This window comes from Ictalurus furcatus, chromosome 16 (assembly GCF_023375685.1).
Source record: "Ictalurus furcatus strain D&B chromosome 16, Billie_1.0, whole genome shotgun sequence".
Taxonomy (NCBI): domain Eukaryota; kingdom Metazoa; phylum Chordata; class Actinopteri; order Siluriformes; family Ictaluridae; genus Ictalurus; species Ictalurus furcatus.
The window spans coordinates 23480292-23501650 of record NC_071270.1 but is presented as its reverse complement, the minus strand read 5'-3'; the positions used below and the strand labels follow the sequence as shown (position 1 = coordinate 23501650).

The window sequence follows — 21359 nt, the reverse complement described above, 5'->3', positions numbered from 1 at the left end:
TCACACCCAGTAAATCCTCGCGTAGACTCCGGATCCACCGCGTACCATGACCAGGATAGAACAGGTGCTGAAAGTGAGTGAATGATACAAGGTCCAAGTTGACATTATTCACAGGCTACTAGTTTTTGTGTTATTGAAGTTATAGGATTAAACCCATTCAAATGAAGGATCCGTCCTGGCTATGCTTCACAGACACCAGTTTGACAACCACTTGTCCATAAGACTCCACCAGGCTCCTCCTGTCTGTTTTACACCTTGGACATGTTGTGTATAAAATCGCTTTAGTGCCATCTACTGGGGATAGATCATCGAATCACACCATATTAAAGCCCATAATATAAGGACTTACTGGATTCACCAAATGCTGAATAATAGGAACTTTAACACTCATAACCATACACGTACGGTGTGTAATAAAACTACTACTTCCGAACGGTAGCTTCATTTAAATAAAAAGTTTTCTCCAGTTTATATGCATTATACGCTTTCTCATGTTATCTCAGAAAGGTCAATTATTATTCTCGTGTTCTCATTATAAGGCAATTTGTTTTCGTATTTTATAGCTGAATTATCGCTGAATACTAGAGCACTAACATGACATGTGTTGGAAATACAATGTGTATGAAGTATGCCAGACGTGTAGTCTTATTTGAAATGTTACATTAGAGAAAAATCGTCAAAGAAGACAGAAGTTGTACAGATGAGGTGCATCATTTTATTTGGTTAACTGGTTGATAAAGCAAAATAATACGGTAACGCAACACAACGTATATCAGTCGCAGGAAAAAAAAAAAGAAGGCAAGCAGAATGTGCATATGTAATGAAAAATATGCGATGTATGTAAAAAGTGTTTTGAAAGGTTTTAAATATGCACAGTGGTTCATCTTAGTGCAAATGTAGTCGTTCTGCCAAGACTTTTTGGTGTCTGATTCGTTTGCATCTTCCACTGATGCCACTAAGACGACGTGGCTAATGATTATCGCAAGTCCGTCTCGCCCTAAATATCAGACTTGAAGATCTGACTTACAGTCTGTCACAGTGTGTCATCTACAAACATAAACAAAACATTACTACTTCACGTATACTTATTTACGGCAGCCGTCTTGGACAACTAGAATCCCTTTTTTTTCCCCCCAAATTGAATTTGGTATCATTTCTCCTCTCGAACTAAACTGTGATATTTTACAGAGTCGTTAATGCACGTACTGCTGGAAAAAGAAAGCGGGTTTATAGAGATAGACGTTCATTACTTGTTAGCTTCATAGTTAATAATGCAACCAGCGAGAGACTGACTGACTACCTATGGGGGTAAATCAGATTTTTTTTTATTCTCTACAAACCATTGTATTAAAAGGGCTTCTCAGCAGAACGATTAAAAGCCATTATCTTTAGAATGAAGCTTTAAACATTTTTCTTCACAGTAGCAAAATGCAAATTTAGCCTTTCATTTGTAACATAAGTAGAAACCAGTGCACTGGGGAGGATAGTAAGGAAGGGGGATGTATTCGTGAACGGTGTGTGAAAAGCGGTCCTTGAGTGTACACAGGTGTATGTGGATCAACCCTGGATGTATTTGATCCTTTTCCGTCGCTATCGTTACTCATAATAATTGATACGAAGCTATGCTTGAGGAGATTAAAATTGTACGGTTGTAACCTGAAAGTGACCGGAAGATTGCTACGTAACAGAACTTGAGCGTTTAATGTGGGCGTCCATCTTCAGGAGTGGTATATCATTGTGCTAGCGCTTTGGTGAAATATCAAGCTGTCCAGGAGCCAGGATGCCGCAAGGACCAGGGGTTCCAGGGGGACTAGGGGGTCCAGGTGGGAAGGGGGTTCAACATGGACTGCTCGGGCCTCTCATTTCTGGCCGACCTGAGAGTGTAAGAAAAATCGGAAGAAAGGGGAAGATGGGAAAATCAGAATGAGAAGAACTGTAAGCTTAAAGACGTCTGTCCTTGTTTGAGCCATATCCACGTTAGGACATGACAAGTCATTGATACTGTCTTAGGCTGTTAACCGTTGGTGATATTCCAATAAGAAAAAGTTCTCTTTCATAGAAAGAAGCTGCTTGAGTGATGCTGCAAACAGATAAACCACTTTTACTCATTCTTAACTGTCTAGAACATTTAAAGATCCCGTGATCTTCTTTCAGTCCAATGACTACAACGTTCCCGTCACGACGCGGTGTACAGAAGAGTGTAAACACAGCGATCCAATCAAATTGCAACCATCAGAAATGGTGCGCTTAAAGGATTGTATGTTTTACCTGTTTATCCAGCAGGTCCATTAGGTCCTGGAGGTCATTGGATTCCTTCTCTTTTGGAATCTGAAAGGGGTAAAAAAAAAAACCCAACAGATTAATTAAATTTTTGCACTTGTATAACAATTAAAGCTGATCAGTTTGATACCGAGAATTCTCCTCCCAAGCAAATGAAGAATTCTACACAAATGAACAATTCTACACTGTCCTATGAAGACTAATGTAAGGTTTTTTGAGTCCAGACAGGCCCAAAATTTTCCTTGTCGGTGTTTATTCAAGGAACAGGTTCAGAGAAAGAGTTCTTTTGGAAACAGAGATTAATTAGGATTGGATTAATATAGCCACAAGAGATAATTATCGGGGTCCACGCACCATAGCGTTTAGCTTTACAGATGCAGTCAATGACAATAATTCAAATTTCCTTACAATTCCCAAACAATTCCGATGAACGCACGTATTTAGAAATTTGTCCACCCCACTTGTTTACAGAGATGGGCACTCACTATAATTCTGGAAAAGTAGGCATTTTCATCAGCAGATGCTGGCAATTTCATGTGCATGTCAAATATTTGAATATCGGTTTATAGACGTTAAGACTATGCAGTGGGCTTGGAAAGAATTCACACCCCTTCAGTTTTTTTCACATTATTGTGTTATAGATTGAATTTAAAATCAGTAAAATGGACGTTTCTGACATCAATATACACAGAGATCGCTCTGTATATAGATGTGTAGACTACTTGGATTACACCGTGGTGAGACTGAGCAAAGGCACGGATCTGCACGGAAGAATGGGAGCACCTGCCCCAATCCAGGTGTGCAATACTTATAGAGAGTTATCCAAGAAGACTCAAAGCTGTGATTGCTGCTAAAGGTGCTTCGAAAAATTGTTGAATAAAGCAGTGGTTTTCAAAGTGGCGGCCACCAGGGGGCGCCCGGGAGGCCTCAACAATTTGGTCAGAGCCACCAAGCCCATCCCTCTCATTAGTATGTTTTCTCTTTCTCACTCTCAGACACACACACACACACACACACACACACACACACACACACACACACACACAATCAATTCCTAATGTAATGTAATGTAAAGATGTAATATGTAATTATTAATTTTTAAAAAAAGGGGGATATATTCAGATGTCTGTATTTTTAATGCATTTTAAAGACATCTTGCAAAAGGGGGGGCCTCGGTCAAATGTTAATGCCATTTGGGGGGCCTTGCCCTGGAAAAGTTTGGGAACCCCTGCAATAAAGAGTCAGAATGCTTTTCAGTTATTGTTTTTTAATACATTTCTAAAACTTGTGTTCACATTGTCTTTATGGAGTATCGTGTGTAGATTCATGGCAAAAAAAAAAAAAGTCAATCTAATCCAGTTTAAATGAAATCTATAACACGATAAAATGTGCAAAATCTGAAGAGGTCTGAATACTTTCGAAACCCACCGTAGTTCTGGGTAAATATGCATTTTCATAAGCATCTTCATGATTATGGCACAAGTCTACTTGCAAGCCTTGACTTACTACATTTACATTTACGACATTTTATCCAGAGCGACTTACATTTATCTCATTTATACAACTGAGTAATTGAGGGTTAAGGGCCTTGCCCAAGGGCCCAACAGTGGTAGCTTGGCAGTGCTGGTGCTTGACCTCCTGACCTTCTGATCAATAACCCAGAGCCTTTAACCCCTGATCCTCCACTACCACTAGACAGTCAAAATGACCTGGATCACAGTAAGCATTCATATTCCCAACAGTCCCCTGTTCAGTCCAAGCGTTTTATAATCTCTTCTCAATAGATTCAGAGTGTAAGAGTTGGTAAGAAACACTTAACTGACCTCGTTTTCATCAGATGCCGTTTCACTGGAGCTGTCATCTAGAAGGTCGAACACCAAAGGTAAGCCAACACAACCGAGACCACACACAACGACACACAGTATTTTAAATGCACAGTATTTTTTTAACCCATTAATAAGCTAAGAATAATAATTAAAAAAAAAAAAAAAAAAAAGGTAATAAAGGCATTCGAGGCTGGAAACTGCCACTACATTCTGTCTATGCTTATTATTGGATGGAGCTCATCAAAATGGCGCTGCCCTGCAATCATGACTCATTAACTCCTGTCTCTGACACATCTCTTTTAAACTTATTTGAGTGATATCCGTATCCTCATAGCGAACTATCAATGTGTATTGCACATGAACAATATTTCCGATCTCAGCCTCCTAGAATCTGATGATGTAGCTCATGATTTCCAGTTATGATGGGTTTCCCCTGGTCTTGGTTTTTCCAAAGGTACACAACAAAAGTGGTGTTCTTAAAGGATTGTATATTTTACCTGGCTTAGCAGTATCTCCTGTAGGATTTAGAGCATTTGAAAGAGGGTTTAAAAAAAAAAACAGATTAATTACATTCTTGCACTTGTATAATCCTTAATAATCCCCAATAATCCAAGCTGATCAGTTTGATGCAGAGCATGCTCCACGCAAGCAAATGAAGAAACTACAATCACACGCTGTCCACGCACCATAGCGTTTAGCTTTACAGATGCCGTCAGTGTTCTAAGAACGTCTGTCATTATAAAAACACGCTCTGCGATCTTAATACAACACCGCTTACACAGCATGCAAAGTTAGACAGAAAAACGAGCGTTGAGGAAACGATAATGATCGTTGCCTCAGAAACTGGAGGAATGTTCGCAAACATTACGTTCCAATGTTCTCAGATCATCCCCGAAAACCAGACGGATTAAATGTCCGAAAATCGGAAAGTTCCTAGAGCCAGAAAACATTTAGATACAACCCTTACAGTTTGGAATTGTGTCGTGGCCAAAATGTGAGATTTAACTACCAGTGATATAGGCCTACTGTATATTCTATTGGTTTAGCTAAAAAAAAAAGAAAGAAATTGCGGCGACAATTAAAAAGAATAAAGACATTCAAAAAGCGTGTAAGTATATTTGCTATAGATCTCACTTACCTGACTCCCTCCAAGCATTCAGGTCAAGCCCCTGGATGCTTCTGCAGTCGACGAAGTTTGCTTGGTTGCGACTAAAGAGGAAAGGGTTCCTAGGAACTCTGCTGATGCCCGTGTTGTCACAGATGATGCTAGCTAGAGACACTCTAGACAGTGAGGCTTTCTGTGCTGCGGTGAAAACACCCATGTTCTCCCACCAGAGCCTGGGTGCCGAAATGTAAGAGACCCAAATTAATTGTTTATCTAAGATTTTTCTAAAAAAAAAAACGAAAAGAAAACAACAACAAAAAACAAGAAGTCCAAGTCGTCTGATCCTCAGTTCATGACACAAGCATCGTTCCAGACATGCCTTGACTAGTCATTTACATTTGGGATACTCACAGTGTTAAACTGGATAATTCACCTCTTCAGTTATTCACTTCTAGTGTAATATCATTATGCTGATGTTTGTAACGTGGTAGGTTGTTTTGACTGGATGCATACGCTATTTAAACACGTTACCTGTCTCCTTGGCGGATCCTCTGGAACTGAGTGGCAATGATACAGGAGAACACCGGTCCGACCCGGCCTCCGGGGACAAACGGTTCGGCAATGCCGCCCACCCAGAGGTCGATGTTATCGGGACTGCCATAGAGTTGGAGGATTCTTTGCGCCAGAGTTGCGTTATTCAGCACACGCCCCAATTCAGCAGCATTCCCAGGTGCAGACAGGCCGCAAAACCTCCGCCATGCGTTATAGCCTAACGGACAGAAGAAAATACGTTCAACGATGCGCTGTTCTGTGAGCGCAGACCTGTCAATCCACAGTGAGGGGAAAATAAGTATTTGGACACTTTTGTGTTTGTTATTTAATATACTTCCAGCGTCCTTCATCCCTACAGCAGTCAGACTCTTTAATGCGTCATCAGCCAACGCGTTCACAATAGTCTGCAATATGAATTTGTATTCGTTCCTATCTGTTTTTTGTGTAATTGAGCTGCTGTAACGAGGGAATTTCCCCGGTGTGTGATCAATAACGTTTTATCTTATCTTATCTTATATATCCACTTCAAATTTCCACGTGCTCTAATTATAAATATTCATAAATATTAAAAAGATACGTTTAAAGTGATTGAAGTGAAGTGATTCTCTTCTTTTTCAGCGGTTTTGTACAAGTTGTACAAGACTCAGTCCCCCTGGCAAATTATCTTCAATTTCCCAAAGTTATGATGGTCCGTCTGATAAATTTATTTATTTATTTATCAATCATTTATGGATCTAGGCCACGTACTGTACGTCTGTGTTCTCTACGACTGTCTGTTTATCCAGTTTGTTTGTCTGTCTAATCTATCTGTCAATCTGTTTATCTGCCTGTCTTTTAAGCCTCTCTGTCTGTTTTTCTCTGTGTCTACCTGTCTATCCATAGTGTGTGTGTGAGTATATGAGCGTATGCGTGTGTGTGTACCTGGCAGGGCGTGGTCTCGGCCTCTCTGCAGGTTGAGGGAACCCAGGTCCTGGGAGATTTTGCTGTTGAAGGCGAACAGTCTTTCTCTTATCGCATTCACCATTATACCATCCTGCCTGTTCAGCTTAGCCGGCCGGCTAATCAACCCCCGAATCTGAGGATCAATCCCACCTGGGGGCGGGGTTTCAGGTGAGAATCACAAAATACTACTTGATACAGGAGTTCTACAATTTCTAACATGTGACAAACCACAAGAAGTCTGGGAAAGTGTACATAGGCTGGTATGTGATGAAAAAGAGTGGCTAGAGTGAAGAACGATTCTACAAAACATACATCAATACATCAATATACATCAACGGTAGCGCTACGCTAGTGTCATTAGATTCGGTAGAAAAGTTGGTCGTTTTTGCTGCTGCATTGTTCCTTGCTTATGCTGTGTATTGGATATAGCTAAGTTTTTCTACACTGTCTTTTTATTGGCAAACGTTTTAGTTCTGTTTTTGTCCATTTTGGTTCACAGATTAATGGTGTATTCAAAAATGGTCACAAATAAATGGACGACAGTTGACATAATTTTCATGTTTCAGTATAGGGTTGGTTGAATATCTGGATGAAATGTTGATAGTTCCAAGCATTTTGTTTTATTTCTGCTAACACTGGGCATTCATATTATCTGCAAAAATGAAAGCTAGCTTAACCATTAGCCTCACGTCGCCTAGCAACAGTGGTCTCATAACTTTAACCTCTTAAACAACATACTGTGCACTCGCCTTCTCACAAATTCCATCCTGAACGACCCATGTGATCTCCTATTATGCTGAATGGGTGTGTTTATGGAATAATATCTCATTAAGTGATGTTGTGCTGATGCTCGATGCTACGGACAAAAATCACACCGTGATGCAAAACACATGATGCCAAAACGTTTTGCGAAAGCTGAATTGTATTGACTCACCTTCAAATATAATTCTCCATGGTGTGAAGAAGGCCTCGTACAGAGGAACGGTGGGGAACCGTCGATTTTCCTGGAAGTTTTCATCCAGACGGAAGATGACGGGCTGGATGGTGGCGTGGGCGAAACGGTAAGCAGCGGTGGCGAAAACGTTGGCGATGGTCGGGTCAACGTTGGGGTCGTAGCCGGGATATTTGCCGAGCTGCCTCCTCATGGCGTCTGTTCCCACGATGTGTGGCAGATAATCCCTAAACACTATGTTCTGCAAAACGGCATGAAAATTTACTGTTGACTATAAGGATCCTAAATATATTCAATCAGCCAAAAAAAAGAGTTGTTTTTCCCAAATCTGAATTAAGCTACATAATGCCAGTGTAGAATATAATAACGTTATAAAATGGTAGGGATAGAAGATACACTATATGGCCAAGTATATGAACACCTGACCATCACACCCATATGTGGGTCTTCCCCAAAATGTTGCCACAAAGTATAGAAGCACACAATTGTATACAGTGTCATTATATCCACACAGTCATGCTCCAAAATCTAGTAGAAAGCCTTCCCAGAAGACTGAAGGTTATAATAACAGCAAAAGAATGGGATGTTTAAAAAGCATGGTGTCCACAAACTGGTGTATTTACCATATATTATCAATATATTATTGTCTACTTAACTTCTAGCTTTCTATATTACAGTAATTCCACCTTCAATCCTTGGTATAACAACAACAACAACAACAACAACAACCTAGTGGTCCAAGATGGCTGCCTTAATATTATTATAGCATGCTTAGAAGTCCCACTACATCCTAAACCACATCAGGATGTCTCTGTGACTTACATTACATGTTAGTTCTTTAAGTTTCTTAGCTTAAGAACTGGTACAAATCTTAAAAAGAAAGCACCAGACACTAAACAGGTCTTGGTTAAGTGACTAGAATTGATTTGTAGATGGTAAATGTGCAGAATTATTACAATTATGTTTGGAATGACATGGATTTAGGCATTAATTACTGTGGTCTGTCATAATAGTAAAAAACAAACCACACAAACAATTGGATGAGGGCAGTGGTGGGGCAGGGGTTAAAGGCTCTGGGTTACTCATCAGAAGGTCAGGAGTTCAAGCCCAAGTACTGCCAAGCTACCACCGTTGGGCCCTTGAGCAAGGCCCTTAACCCTCAATAACTCAGTTGTATAAATGAGATAAATGTAAGTCGTTCTGGATAAAGGCGTCCGCTAGATGCCCAAATGTAAATGTAACGGATGTCTTTAACAGAGGGTCAAATATGTATAAGTTCAAAGCCATTGGTGTTATAAAATGTAAGGCTAAAATCTAATATCTATCAATAGCTTGACAGTGAACGTATTATGGTTGAGCAATGCTTTATACTGTATTACGAGGTCTCATCGAAGGCACGATGTAGGGCCGTTTCGTTCAAACCAAGAAACATTAAACTTATAGTTCTCTCGTCAGTCCTTTAGTGTAAAAGCCCAATGGAGATCAAATCTAAAGGGCGTGCCACTCTGTGTAATCAACTGACAGGATTGTCACTAATAGGCTGAGTCTATAATCTGGGCCAGAAAGAAATCAGTCCCAGCCTCTCTTCTTTATACCAAAATCCAAAATAATCCACTTTAAAACATTTACTAAGAGCAATTGATTTGAAGTGCTTGTGTGTGTGTGTGTGTGTGTGTGCAGTACCTGATGGTAGGCTCCCACGATTTTGCGAGCTTCCTGATAAAGCTGTTCACTGCTCCAGTTTGGGTTGAGTCGGCGCAGAGCACGCGCGAGCCGGTTGTGTTCTCGCAGGAAGAGTGTGTGCATTGAAGTGAGAGCGATGTTCTCATCCACACGTTCATCACCTGCGGACATTAACTGCTCTTAACTGGTTGTACTTTCACTTATCTGACAGTGATCTTTTTTTTTTAATTGTAGCTAACAAGTAGTGGAAGACCATCTCATCCAAAATGTTTTCTGTAAATAGTTGCCCAAATCATCAAACACTTGCCTGAAGTGATTGCGCAATCTCTGTTTTAAATAAAGAGGAGTCAGTAATGTCCATGTCTGTCGCAAGACTTGTGTACTGTGGCAGCAGCAGGTAACTCAGTGGTACAGACATTGGATTTCTGACCAGAAGGTCATGAGTTCAAATCGCAGTACCACCAAGCTGCCACTGTTGGGCACTCTTGAGCAAGGCACCTTAACCATCAATTGCTCAGTTGTATAAATGAGATATATGTAAGGGGGGTCTGCCAAATGCCATAAATGTACTGTATGTCCACTCTGGATGGGATGATAATCACAGGGCACCGTGCACACACACGTTCACACATTCATTCCCACCTAGGGGCAATTTCGTATAGCCAATCCTACCTAGCCTACCTTCATGTTTAGGGATAGTGGGAGGAACATACAGAACTCAGGATCGAACCAGGAACTAAAAGGTAGCAATGCTTGTCTATTTGGTTTTCTGTTCCTCATAAATGTAAATGTTTTTTCATCACAAACCCCACCTGCGATAAAACACGGCACTTCCTCCAGTCCCGTGGTGTTCAGAATGCGATTGCGTGTGGCGCACATCCTGCTGGGCACCTTGGTGAAGGGCAGCAGCTCGCGGCCATTGTCCCGAAATCTGTCATTGATTCGCATGAGGCCCCCGTCGTTCGAGAGGTCTCGGAGTTCTCGAGCGAGCCCCTCTTCAGAGCCATACAACTGGCCTGCATCCAGGTACGACGTCAGAGTGTTCATCTGCTCCCGTAACTGCGGAACACCTCCAAACATGTACGCGCCGTTTCCAGAGCCGCAGGCGGGCGCAGAGCGAAAAACAGGGAGGCAGCTGTTGGGACCGGAGGGCAGGCGCGGGTCATCTCTAGGAATCTGAGTAAAATGTTGGAAAAGAAAAAAAGTTACTCAAGGATGACTAATGTCATTTTTGTTAATTTATTTATCGCAAGCTACATTAGGGATGCTCCCTCAGAACCAATTCAACTCCTCTTATAACTCTAACCTCTAAACATTAACAACACAAAGAACAAACACATTAATCCAGCCTCAAACACACTGAGTTGTAAGCTCTTAATATCTTTTATGTGTCTCAAATTGAGCTATTTTTAAATACAGGTTAAAACATGTATATTTTCTTGTGCCTACCCTTGAGGTCTTAGAACTTGGTGTGTGTGCACATATGTGTGTTTATGTGTGTGTGTGTGTGTGTGTGTGTGTGTGCGTGTTTATGGACCTGGATGGGGAAGCATGGCTCGGATCGTTCGCAGCTATCATCACAGTTAATGCCGTTGCTAAAGGACCGGATGCTGGGAGAAAAGGGGGTGAAGGACAGGTCGTGGTCATTCCACTGGCCGAAGAAGGTGATTAAGAGTGTGTATTCGGTGTCTCCTTGAACATTTTGGTCCTGGGTGCTGAAAATGCGGTTTGACACCAGCCTCACCTGGACGAGCACACACGAACACAGGGAGAGGACAAGAATTGATATTCGGCTTTAGGGAAAGTAAAATTGCAAAAGTAAAATCTAAAACCAGACCCAAAACTTAAAAAAGCAAAGAATATGGCAGAATTGTGGAATGCCTAGATGAGGCCATCAATTAAAATCCACAACCAGGTAAAGGAAGGCATTAACCAGAGAAGTAACCAAGGGTAGCTGGACAACCATAGACCAGACACTCCACAAAAGGTACGTTTGGTGTAACCCCAACACTGCTCATCAGTCTGAGACCACCATCCCTATAGTGAAGCATGGTGGTGGTAGCATCATGTTGAGAGTTACCCTTGGCCTCTTAGTTGCTTCTCTGACTAATGCCTTCGTTCCCTAATCACTGACTTTTGCTGAAGGGCCTCCTGTAAGCACGGAACATACAGTAATCATGCTCTTGATTGACAGATTTCCACACAAGTGGACTCCATACTTATGCAAGCTACTGTAAATACGTTAGGCTTTGTGCCATGTACCTATGTACTTACTGGCTCTTACCCTGCCTACACCCCCATGTCTAAAATCTGGACACACCCCTGAAAATACAAGGACACAAACCGTGTCACGTAATTAACTGCTATATAAAAGTCATTCTTTTTAATTACAGTAAATCCAAACAGAATTGTAAAACGCCATAGCATTCGGCCATACCAGAGGTAGCACAGCACCATTGTAGAGCCTTTCTGGGTTCCATCCTCGAGGTTGGGAGACGTTATCTTCATAAACAGGAGGCAGCCAGCGGGTGAACGCTGTGTTTGAAGCACCTCGAAGTGGATTTATACTGCCAGATTTAAAAGCAAAACATCAGATATTCTAATATCACAGCATTAAGTACGTTGAGTATCAGCTGAGGAATGTCTTCAACTCGTATCCATTCAATTCAATTCAGTTGTGAGTGTAAATATGGAATGATCTAGAAGTAAACCCATGATAGATTTTTTTGGAGCAAAATAATCTCTTTAAGCCTCAGAGCAATAAAATATACATTTGTTTATTTATTACACTAACCGTCCGCAGAACCCTGTCTAGCATGGTGGCAGTGACGGTGGCAGAATGTCGTTATTTAAGACTGAACCTATCGCCTTTATGTGTGCGTTCCTGTTCTGATGTGCGTCTCTCACTGGTTGTTGCAGACGCTGTTGGCCGTGCGATATCTGTTCAGATCCGGCAACGTTCTGCACGGAGGCGGTAGGGTTTGCCCGGCACAGCCAGTCAGATCCTCGATGGTCCTGAGTTCTTCATGAGACAGCAGCGCTGAGAGAGAGAACAGATAAACAAGGTGAACGTGAACACACACATAACATAAACTGTATGTTAGTGTTGAACAAAGTTTGACAGTTGAAGTATTACAAACCCTCAGAGCTACACTAGTCGTCCCCCCCCCCCCCCATCTGTGACAACATGTACTCTCACTTGGAGCCACAAGCCACAAGACAGACTATAATCATTATTTTACAGCCCGCTGTAGTGCTTTATTTACAGTGTTTGTATCCTATTTGTGTAATATACAGGGTGTTAGATAAGTCTGGAAAAGAGTTTGAATTGTGATGATGCTACAGCCATTCATGACTGGGAGTCAACTGAGTCAAATGGTCGATCGTGTGCATCTGTGAGCTCATGTACGCGGAGGAGGGCTAGTGCGTTCCTCCGAGGGTGTTATGCTGCCGTGTGACTCATCATGAGCAGCAGTTCAAAAAGATACAGTATGCTTGGCCGTCTTCATGTGTCTCGGTGGAGGTGCGTGTTAGACCTAATTCTCCCTAGTTGGTAGCTGTCGTATGATATGGACAACAGCGTCGGGCGGTGATTTTAAAACCTTATGACTGTGAGTGTCAGACCTGTGGCATTAATAGATCTCTTGTGGGCGTGGTGTGTTTTCTCTGAGATGATCCTCAGCGTCTGCTCCAGGTAATCTGCAGCTCTCACAGCATCGCGCGCCTTCCGTTTCGGCTGCTTCATCAGACGCAGTACATCAGACGGCTTGATGAAATCGTTCTTGCGCACCCTCTCAAGGCTCCTGTACAAACACACACACACACACACACAGAGATAAAACAAATATAATTCAGTATGATAAAGCAGTGCTCACTCGGTATATAGTTGAGTGCAATAGTTTGCACCCCCTTGTATACTTAGTCACAAAATGAAAACTGTACCTTTATTATACAGTTTTTATACAAAACAGAATTTCATGTTTATTAAATTGTGTTTACTTTTTGGAAAAAGCTACAACATAAACCCAAATATCGAAGTCTAATTTCTAAGCAGTTATGTGAATTATAAAGTTCGCTAACATGCTCTAGTCTAGTTCAGGTATTTGAATGTATTTCATGGGTGTGGGTTATTGATCAGAAGGTCAGGGGTTCAAGCCCCAGCACTGCCAAGCTGAAACTGTTGGGCCCTTGAGCAAGGCCCTTAACCCTCCCTACTTCTGGAGGACCCTGCGCTCTGACCCCAACTTCCTAACAAGCCGGGCTATTTGAAGAAAACAATTTCACTGTGCCGTAATGTATACATGACAAATAAAGTCTCCTTCAACATGTTACTCAACCTTCTTGCTGGTTTTTTTTTTCACTATTTCATGTAAACGTGAGCAACCGTTTTTTTTAGGAGACCTCTAACAACAACACACAAGCCATATTTCCCAGAGCCACTCATTAACGTCACACACACATACACACTACTCTAGGCTCTTGACGTATTGTAAGATTAGGCAGTTTTCCTCCAACTATGCTGTTTTTAATTCTGTTGGACTAGAGGAGAAAAAATGACTTGATTTGTGATAAACTTTGTCTTGTTGTCATGAATTTGAATGAGGGTGTGCAAACTTTCGCATTCCACTTTAATGTTACAATTTAAAATGACCGTACAAATAATTGTTTAAAAAAAAACAAACAAAAAAAAAACGTGTCACGAACACTTCCTGTTTATGTTTACATTAGCTTTGGCTTGACCACACCCCCTGATCATTGTACTCTATGCATCATTGTTTCCCCTTGTTACTGTCTATATTGTGTCTCTATCATCTGTGCATTTATATTAGATTATATTTCTTTTTTTGTTGCCAGTATTTCTGTAGTCTTGTATTCCCGCAGCAGTTCTGACTTCCTCTGCTTCTCGTTTTCTGTTAATTATCTTGTTCTTAGAGTTTCAGTTTTGACACAGTTCACATTTTCATCTTGACTATAGTAGATTCAGGGACAAACAAACATCCTCAGGTCTACGTACGCTCTGATACAATTTGTTGAAGAAGTGTTGACTTACGTTCGACGAGAGTACAAATAAGAGTCATCGACGAGTTGTTTGGCTTCCTGGATGGCATCCAGAATGAAAGGCCTGATCAAACCTTTCTCTTCAGATCCTGTACAAATGCACATCAGGCACATTGGGAAATAATGAAGTGTATACATTATCAATCGACTGAGTTACGTATAAATGGTTCCTTATCAGCGATAATTATCGAGCATTTACATATCATTAACTCATTCGATTCCTTAATATCATAACTTACGTTTACATTTATTCGTTTAGCAGATGCTTTTATCCAAACGAGGAAATACAAGCAAAGCGATACATATCGAGCGGAGAACAATACAAGTAATGCTACCGTGCGAGATTTATAATTGAGTTCTAGAGGTGCAAAGTGTGCAGAGTAGCGGAGTAAGAGCCAGAGAATTAAAAACTTTATTTTCTTTTTTATAATTCAATTCAATAAAATTTTATTCGTATAGCGCGTTTAACAATGTACGTTGTCTCAAAGCAGCTTTACAGAAATATATAAACACAGGATAGAGATTTTAAGTGTGTGAATTTATCCCTATTGAGCGAGCCGGAGGCGACGGTGGCGAGGAAAAACTCCCTGAGACAGTGGTTTTCAAAGTGGGGGCCGCCCCCTTGGGGGCCACCAGGGGGCGCCCAGGGGGCCTCAACAATTTGGTGTGAAAAATAAATAGATGTATGTTTTCTCTTTCTCAATCTCAGACAATCTCACACACACACACACACACACACACACACACACACACACACACACACACAATCAATTCCTAATGTAATGTAAAGATGTAAGAATAAAAAAAGGGGGATATATTCAGAAGTCTGTATTTTTAATGTGTTTTAAAGACATCTTGCAAAAGGGGGGCCTCGGTCAAATGTTAATGCCATTTGGGGGGCCAGTCATCGGAAACTGACCGTTGAGTCAAAAAATTTTTCAATCACGAAACAGGGTCAGTGTATTCGAAAAGGGTGTAAATGCTAACCAAAGAAGTAAGCATTATGACAGGAACTTTCTGGAAAACCGAAGCGTTAGCATACAGATACTAAGAGTTCTGAAACTCGTGTCTATATTAAAATAACAATTAAAAAAAAGGATTCTCTCAAGTTTTTTTTTTTCAATAATAGAATTTGTAATGAAAATTGTATTATTGAATTAAAATGAATGCAAAATAATAGCATTCTCACTAGTGGTCTACATATGGGCGTGTCTTTACGACCATAAATGGGAATGTGGCTGAGTTCGGCCCATATATGGAAATCTTCACTGAGACAGGAGGAAGTCACTGGTGTGTGTGTGTGTGTGTGTGTGTGTGTGTGTGTGTGTGTGTGTGTGTGTGTGTGTGTGTGTTTGAGGGAAAACCCTTTTTGACGTTGTATAAAAACCCTAGAGTTTCATGAACTGTTTCTCTTTTGCATCTACCCACAAGCATCTCAACCAGAAGGAAAGTTCTGCATTTTGTATGTAAAGTTTTGAAGTCTAGTTCCCCCCAAAAAACTTGTTCCATCTGTTGCGCAGGAACATTGAGATGTTGAGATGTTTACGGTTGAGATGGTTACAGTTACTTAACAAGGATTTTGACATTTTTGCGCAGACTGTTTTTTTTTTTTTTGTTCAACCGCCTCCTTACACAACATGGGCAAGTAACTCAAACATTTCCACATTTTTTTTTTTGCTGAAATATAATTACAATATTTTCAGTTCAGGGGGAAAAACCTACCCACTGAATCTTTAACCTTGGGAGCTCAGCATCATCGGTATCTATAATGACCTTCTCAATGCTTAGCGTTCCTGTTTGAACTCACCTGATACCGTCCGAGCACTGACCGTGCAGCACAGTCCCAGCACCACTACAGACGTTAAGAGATTCATATCTGAAGCAGAGATGCACACGCCACAGTTCAGAGCAATCGTGTCTTCTCCTGATCTGCAACAAGGAAAAAGCCTTTTTCACATACAGTAAATACCGTTCCATAATGATTTCATTTTACTTTAAAAGAGAGTCAAAAAAGCCTATTTTTTGTGTTTATATTTGTCGCCTAATTCATTGGAGGTGTGACGACATGATGACCCTAAACCGTGTGTGTTCTGGCAGCTTGTCAGTGTTTGTCATTATGCATTACATGTGCTTATAATTTTCTAAATCTGTTCTGAAATTTGAATCCTCTAGTAAGAACCAGCCATATTTCATCACTTTGAAAAATAATAATAATACAAAAATGACAATTATTATATAATATACATTATATGTGACCAATACAATATTCGCATACAATATGCCAGGAAGTTGGGGTCAGAGTGCAGGGTCAGCCTGACCCTGGGTTAAGGGTCTTGCTCAAGGGCCCAACAGTGGCAGCTTGGTAGTGCTGCGGCTTGAACCCTGGCCCTTCTGATCAGTAACCCAGAGCCTTAACCGCCACCAAGTGTCCCCAAGTGTCACGTTTTTTTATCTGTTTGAGAGCTCCTCTGAATTTAAAACCCTCCTGAATATCTTCAAACTGCTGTGGTGTGATGCGACAAATCATCATCCAAATAGTAACACATAACACACAGAGTTGTTGTCACTCTTCAGTTCGTAATTATGATCACCTGATAATGATGATTAATGCGATAATGTGCATTTTCACTGATCTGATGGTTCGCTGTCTCGTTCGGGCGAGGCAAATCGCACAGTGATGGAATGAACGCAGTTCTCGGTAGTGGACTAGGATTAGAAGTGGGTTTGTATTTGTAGTCAGAGTAAAAGTGATGCTTGGTGGTTGTTCATGTTGTATATAACACACATGACAGCCATGATTTGTGATATTATTGACTGTATACGTGTATACACATCGAGTCGTTTCAGTACAGAGCTCTGTTTACACTAATACGGGCCACATACGGGTCACAGAAATATTCAATCTGAGCAAATAATAAATAAGGCGTGTAATGTGAACACATACGGGCGCAGTGTGACGACGTTAGAATTTGCGCACACACACACACACGCACACGAAAAAATATCGCAATTAAAGTCGTATGAACAGATATGAAGGTTAGGATTAAAGGTGGAGTTCGAGCTCCTACCTTGTCTTATGACTTTATTCATATGAAATCAAGCAAACGATCAAATATATGTCGTCCCCGACGATTCGAATCCGTCCGAATTTCTCATGAGAGAATATCTGATTTGAAAAAAACCTGGATTTTTGTGTCCACACAACTCAACAACCAAAGGAAATGTGTCATGTCTTTTTTTTTTTTTTTTTTTTTTTTTTCCACGATTTGCAGTAATAGCCCTACATCTGCAATGATTTTATTCATAATAGTAGATTCGTTCACTGTTATGCCTAAAAGTATTAAATATTTCAATTTAAATCATTTAAATAATTAAATATAGAGAGAGAGCATATAAATATGCTGTTCAGTTTGCTTTAGATTCAAAGTGCAAAAAAAAAAAGCTGTTGTATAAATGCAATGTAAATATGTTTATATTTATGTTTACATTTCTGTCACATTTCTTTTCATCATTAAAAGCAGTCATATGAAATTATAATTATTATTCAAGAACAAATCTTTGTCCATTTTTAGCTGTTCAATAAATCCAGTTGTTTTAATATTCATATTCTTATTTTTATTATTATTATTATCGTTGTATTTATGCTTAAAAAATAATAATATATTATTATTATTATTATTATTATTATTATTATTATTATTATTAATAATAATAATAATAATAATCACCATCATAACAATAATAATAATATGTGACCATAGACAAAAATGTCCATTTGCTAAAACAATGTGAATAATTGGGTTCAATTAAGTTGAATTTTTTTTTTTTTACATTTTGTTTAATTAATTAAAACCAGAATTGACATGCACAAGTAACAGCTCACCTGTGTGTTTTGCTTCTTTGCTCCTGAGATGAGTTGGATTATGGAAGCGCGCAGGGCCTTTATACACACAGCGACACATGTCCATCACAGTGGTGGGCTGTGGCATTGCTTAACATTTCTTCCTGGGGTGTTTCCTCCTTCCTCTTATCTGCAAACACCTTTTCACTGACTGAATTATTGTTCATCAAACCCAGCAGATTTTCCCGAAAGGTCATGAGCAGTGTACACAGTTTTTATTTGAAATATTACGTAATATTTATTAGATTTCTAGTCATTATAAAAGGAGCAGTAAAAGAGTTTAGAAGCATTTTATAGCAGCGGAGTTGATGGATGGGAGCAATGTGACTGATTAACTTGTAGCAGGAAATTCAGTGTATTTTGCCTTCATAACCTGATTGCATTTACTGTATTTTCCAAGAATCCACATGCCTGACTGAATGAACAAAGCATTGCATGTATTTTTAAGGCAATATTTTTAAAGCTCAACTGCTCTGCTCTGCCCGCGTGGAGAAAAGCGTCTGCCAAATGAAAGAACGTCGAACGTCGACGGATTAACCGGACAGTGACTATAGAGGGTCTATGCACCCCTGTTAAAAGTGCAGGGTTTGGTAATGTTAAAAAAAAAAGAATACAAAAATAAAAAGACCATGTCAGATCTTTTTCCACTTTTAATGTGATAAAGCAACCCCCCCCCCCAAAAAAAAAAAAAAAAAAATCAAACAAAATAGAAATATTTTGTGTTTGTTTAAAACAAATAGAAATATTTTAGGGGAAAAAAATGAAAAAGAAAACAGCACAAGTCTGCACACCTTTTATAACTATTATAACTAATACTTTGCTATCCATGATACTCTCTATCTAGACTAGAGCCCCAGTCCCAGCTGAAGAGAAGCAGCCTCATAACACGATGCTGCCACCACCATGCTTCAACGTGGGTTTGGTGTTCTTTAGGTGATACGATTGTTGTCTTGACTTGCTTTTGTGCCAAACTTATCTTTTAGAATTAAACCCAAAACGTCCTGCCTAGGTCTCATCAGATCATAATACATTTTGCTAAATGGTTTGGGGTGATTTAAGTGGGCTTGGATGCTTTTTTCCATGAGAAAGGATCTAATGTCTTGCCACCCTACCCCATAACCCAGACATGTGAAGAATATAAGAGCTTGTTGTCACATTGTTTGTTGGATCAAACCAAGAAGATGTCCGGAAAATCCTATCGGAAAAAAACGCGTATCTTTATTTGGGGTTAATCAAAATCACTTGCTTCTAATTCATTTCAAACTAAAACTCGATAACGTGAAATCAGGTACAAAATAACGTCTACTCAAATCTCACTACAATTTTAATCAAAATTTGTCATTTTTTTCAAACCTTTGTAGATTTTTGAAACTTTTGAAGCTACATTTTTAAATCAGTAGAACTGGTAAAACAGTGTAACTTGTTTGGTTCGAAATTCAGGAAGGAAAATATATACATGTGATGTTTTACATGTTTATCAAGAACAAATCCTCTTAATGTTTGAATCAGTTGGTTTTTATTCATAAAATAAATCTTTACTGTGATCTGTGTGTTAGAGTTTTTTTTGTTTGTTTTTTTTTTTTTACACTAGAACGGGTTTCCGGCTGCGTAAAAATGGAGATCCCCCAATTTATATTACTCTGGATGTATGTAAATTGTACCGGCGAGTACAAATACTTTTTAAAGTCTTCCAGAGAACTACATTGTAGATAACATTGGCTTTGGCCATGGAGAAATATTTCCTCCTGTCCTTGCTTCCTTCTTTGATCAGTTCAGACAATAATACTGGCTTTGACTGTAAAGAAATAGCACTTAGAAATAACCATAAATCCAGACAGATTAGTGGTGGTGTGATGTAACACTACCAACACAAATCTGCTCTATCCCAAAGTTAATTATTAACCTACTGAAGAATGACATCATATGGGGCGGCTGTGGCTCAGGTGGTAGAGCGGGTCGTCCACTAATCGTAGGGTTGGCGGTTCGATCCCTGGCCCGCATACATCCACATGCCGAAGTGTCCTTGGGTAAGACACTGAACCCCAAGTTGCTCACGATGGCAAGTTAGCGCCTTGCATGGCAGCTCAGCTACCATTGGTGTGTGAGTGTGTGTGAATGGGTGAATGAGAACCAGTAAAGTGCTTTGTAGAGCTGCTAAGGTTAAAAACGTGCTCTATTTAAATGGTAAATGCAGACCATTTACCATAGTTTTAACCGTTTATAGTTAAGTCCGTTGAATGTCCACGAAACAAGATCGTTCCTGTTATAACTATATTATTGCAGCTTTAAACAGTCGTTCTTTTACCACTCTCAAAACTGCACCAACAACCGTGCCACGCTTAAAGTCACCGAGATCACACTTTTCCCCCACATTCTGATGATTGACGTGAACATTACCCGAAGCTCTTGACCTGCATCTGCATCATTTTATGCATTGTTCTGCTGCCACATGATTGGCTGATTAAATAACTGCATGAGTGTACAGGTGTACAAGTGTTCCTATTAAAGTAGAACGTACACATATATATACTGAAACACTTTTCTGTGAATGTCACAACATAGGAGGAAGTTTGGGTTAAAGCAGAAGCTGTTTGTGTTGCTTAAACTGCCAAAAGTAGTGTGCACCTTCATCAGCGTCCCCCCATTAATGTATATAAACTCACACTCTGGGATTACTAACAGATTTCACTGTGAAGGCATGCAATCCGTTGTGCATGATTTGCAAGCGGAGACTTTTCGCTGACCGCCTTGTATCTGGACCATTTTCTAAGTTACAGACGAACACACCGTTGCTTCATGTATACAGTTGAAGACGACGGGGGAGAAAGTTCCTTTATTTTTGCTTGGGAAATATTATTCAGCTGTCACAATGGTGTGTTTCAACAATGAGCCAAAAGCAGAACGGTTTGAGTTAGTCAACACTCAGTTACAGTCAGGATTAAACATTATACTGTACATTTTATAGCATTACGAGATTTTGTTTTTACAGTTCGTCGTTTAGAAAATGAACGTATTCCGGTGAGGCCTGATTTCATCCGAACACAGCGCAATTAAAGCAGA

The 21359-nt window shown here is 40.0% G+C and overlaps 1 protein-coding gene across 2 annotated transcripts; it reads right to left on the bottom strand.

Annotated features, from left to right (window-relative positions):
• Window positions 1–701: 701 nt before the first annotated feature.
• On the bottom strand, window positions 702–18303 carry mpx (myeloid-specific peroxidase). 2 transcript variants are annotated; one of them, XM_053645530.1, is made up of 17 exons: window positions 18282–18303; window positions 16206–16327; window positions 14391–14487; window positions 12965–13143; window positions 12248–12380; window positions 11778–11907; window positions 10878–11084; window positions 10153–10516; window positions 9341–9501; window positions 7640–7898; window positions 6685–6855; window positions 5743–5980; window positions 5245–5444; window positions 4604–4621; window positions 4104–4141; window positions 2269–2328; window positions 702–1874 (listed from the first exon to the last, which is right to left on the bottom strand). In XM_053645530.1, the coding sequence occupies exons 2-17, from the start codon at window positions 16270–16272 to the stop codon at window positions 1860–1862; spliced, it is 2337 nt and encodes a 778-aa protein (XP_053501505.1). In that variant the 5' UTR covers window positions 16273–16327; window positions 18282–18303; the 3' UTR covers window positions 702–1859. The 2 variants fall into 2 exon arrangements, with proteins under 2 accessions (XP_053501505.1, XP_053501506.1); XM_053645531.1 differs by lacking the exon at window positions 4604–4621.
• Window positions 18304–21359: the final 3056 nt, after the last annotated feature.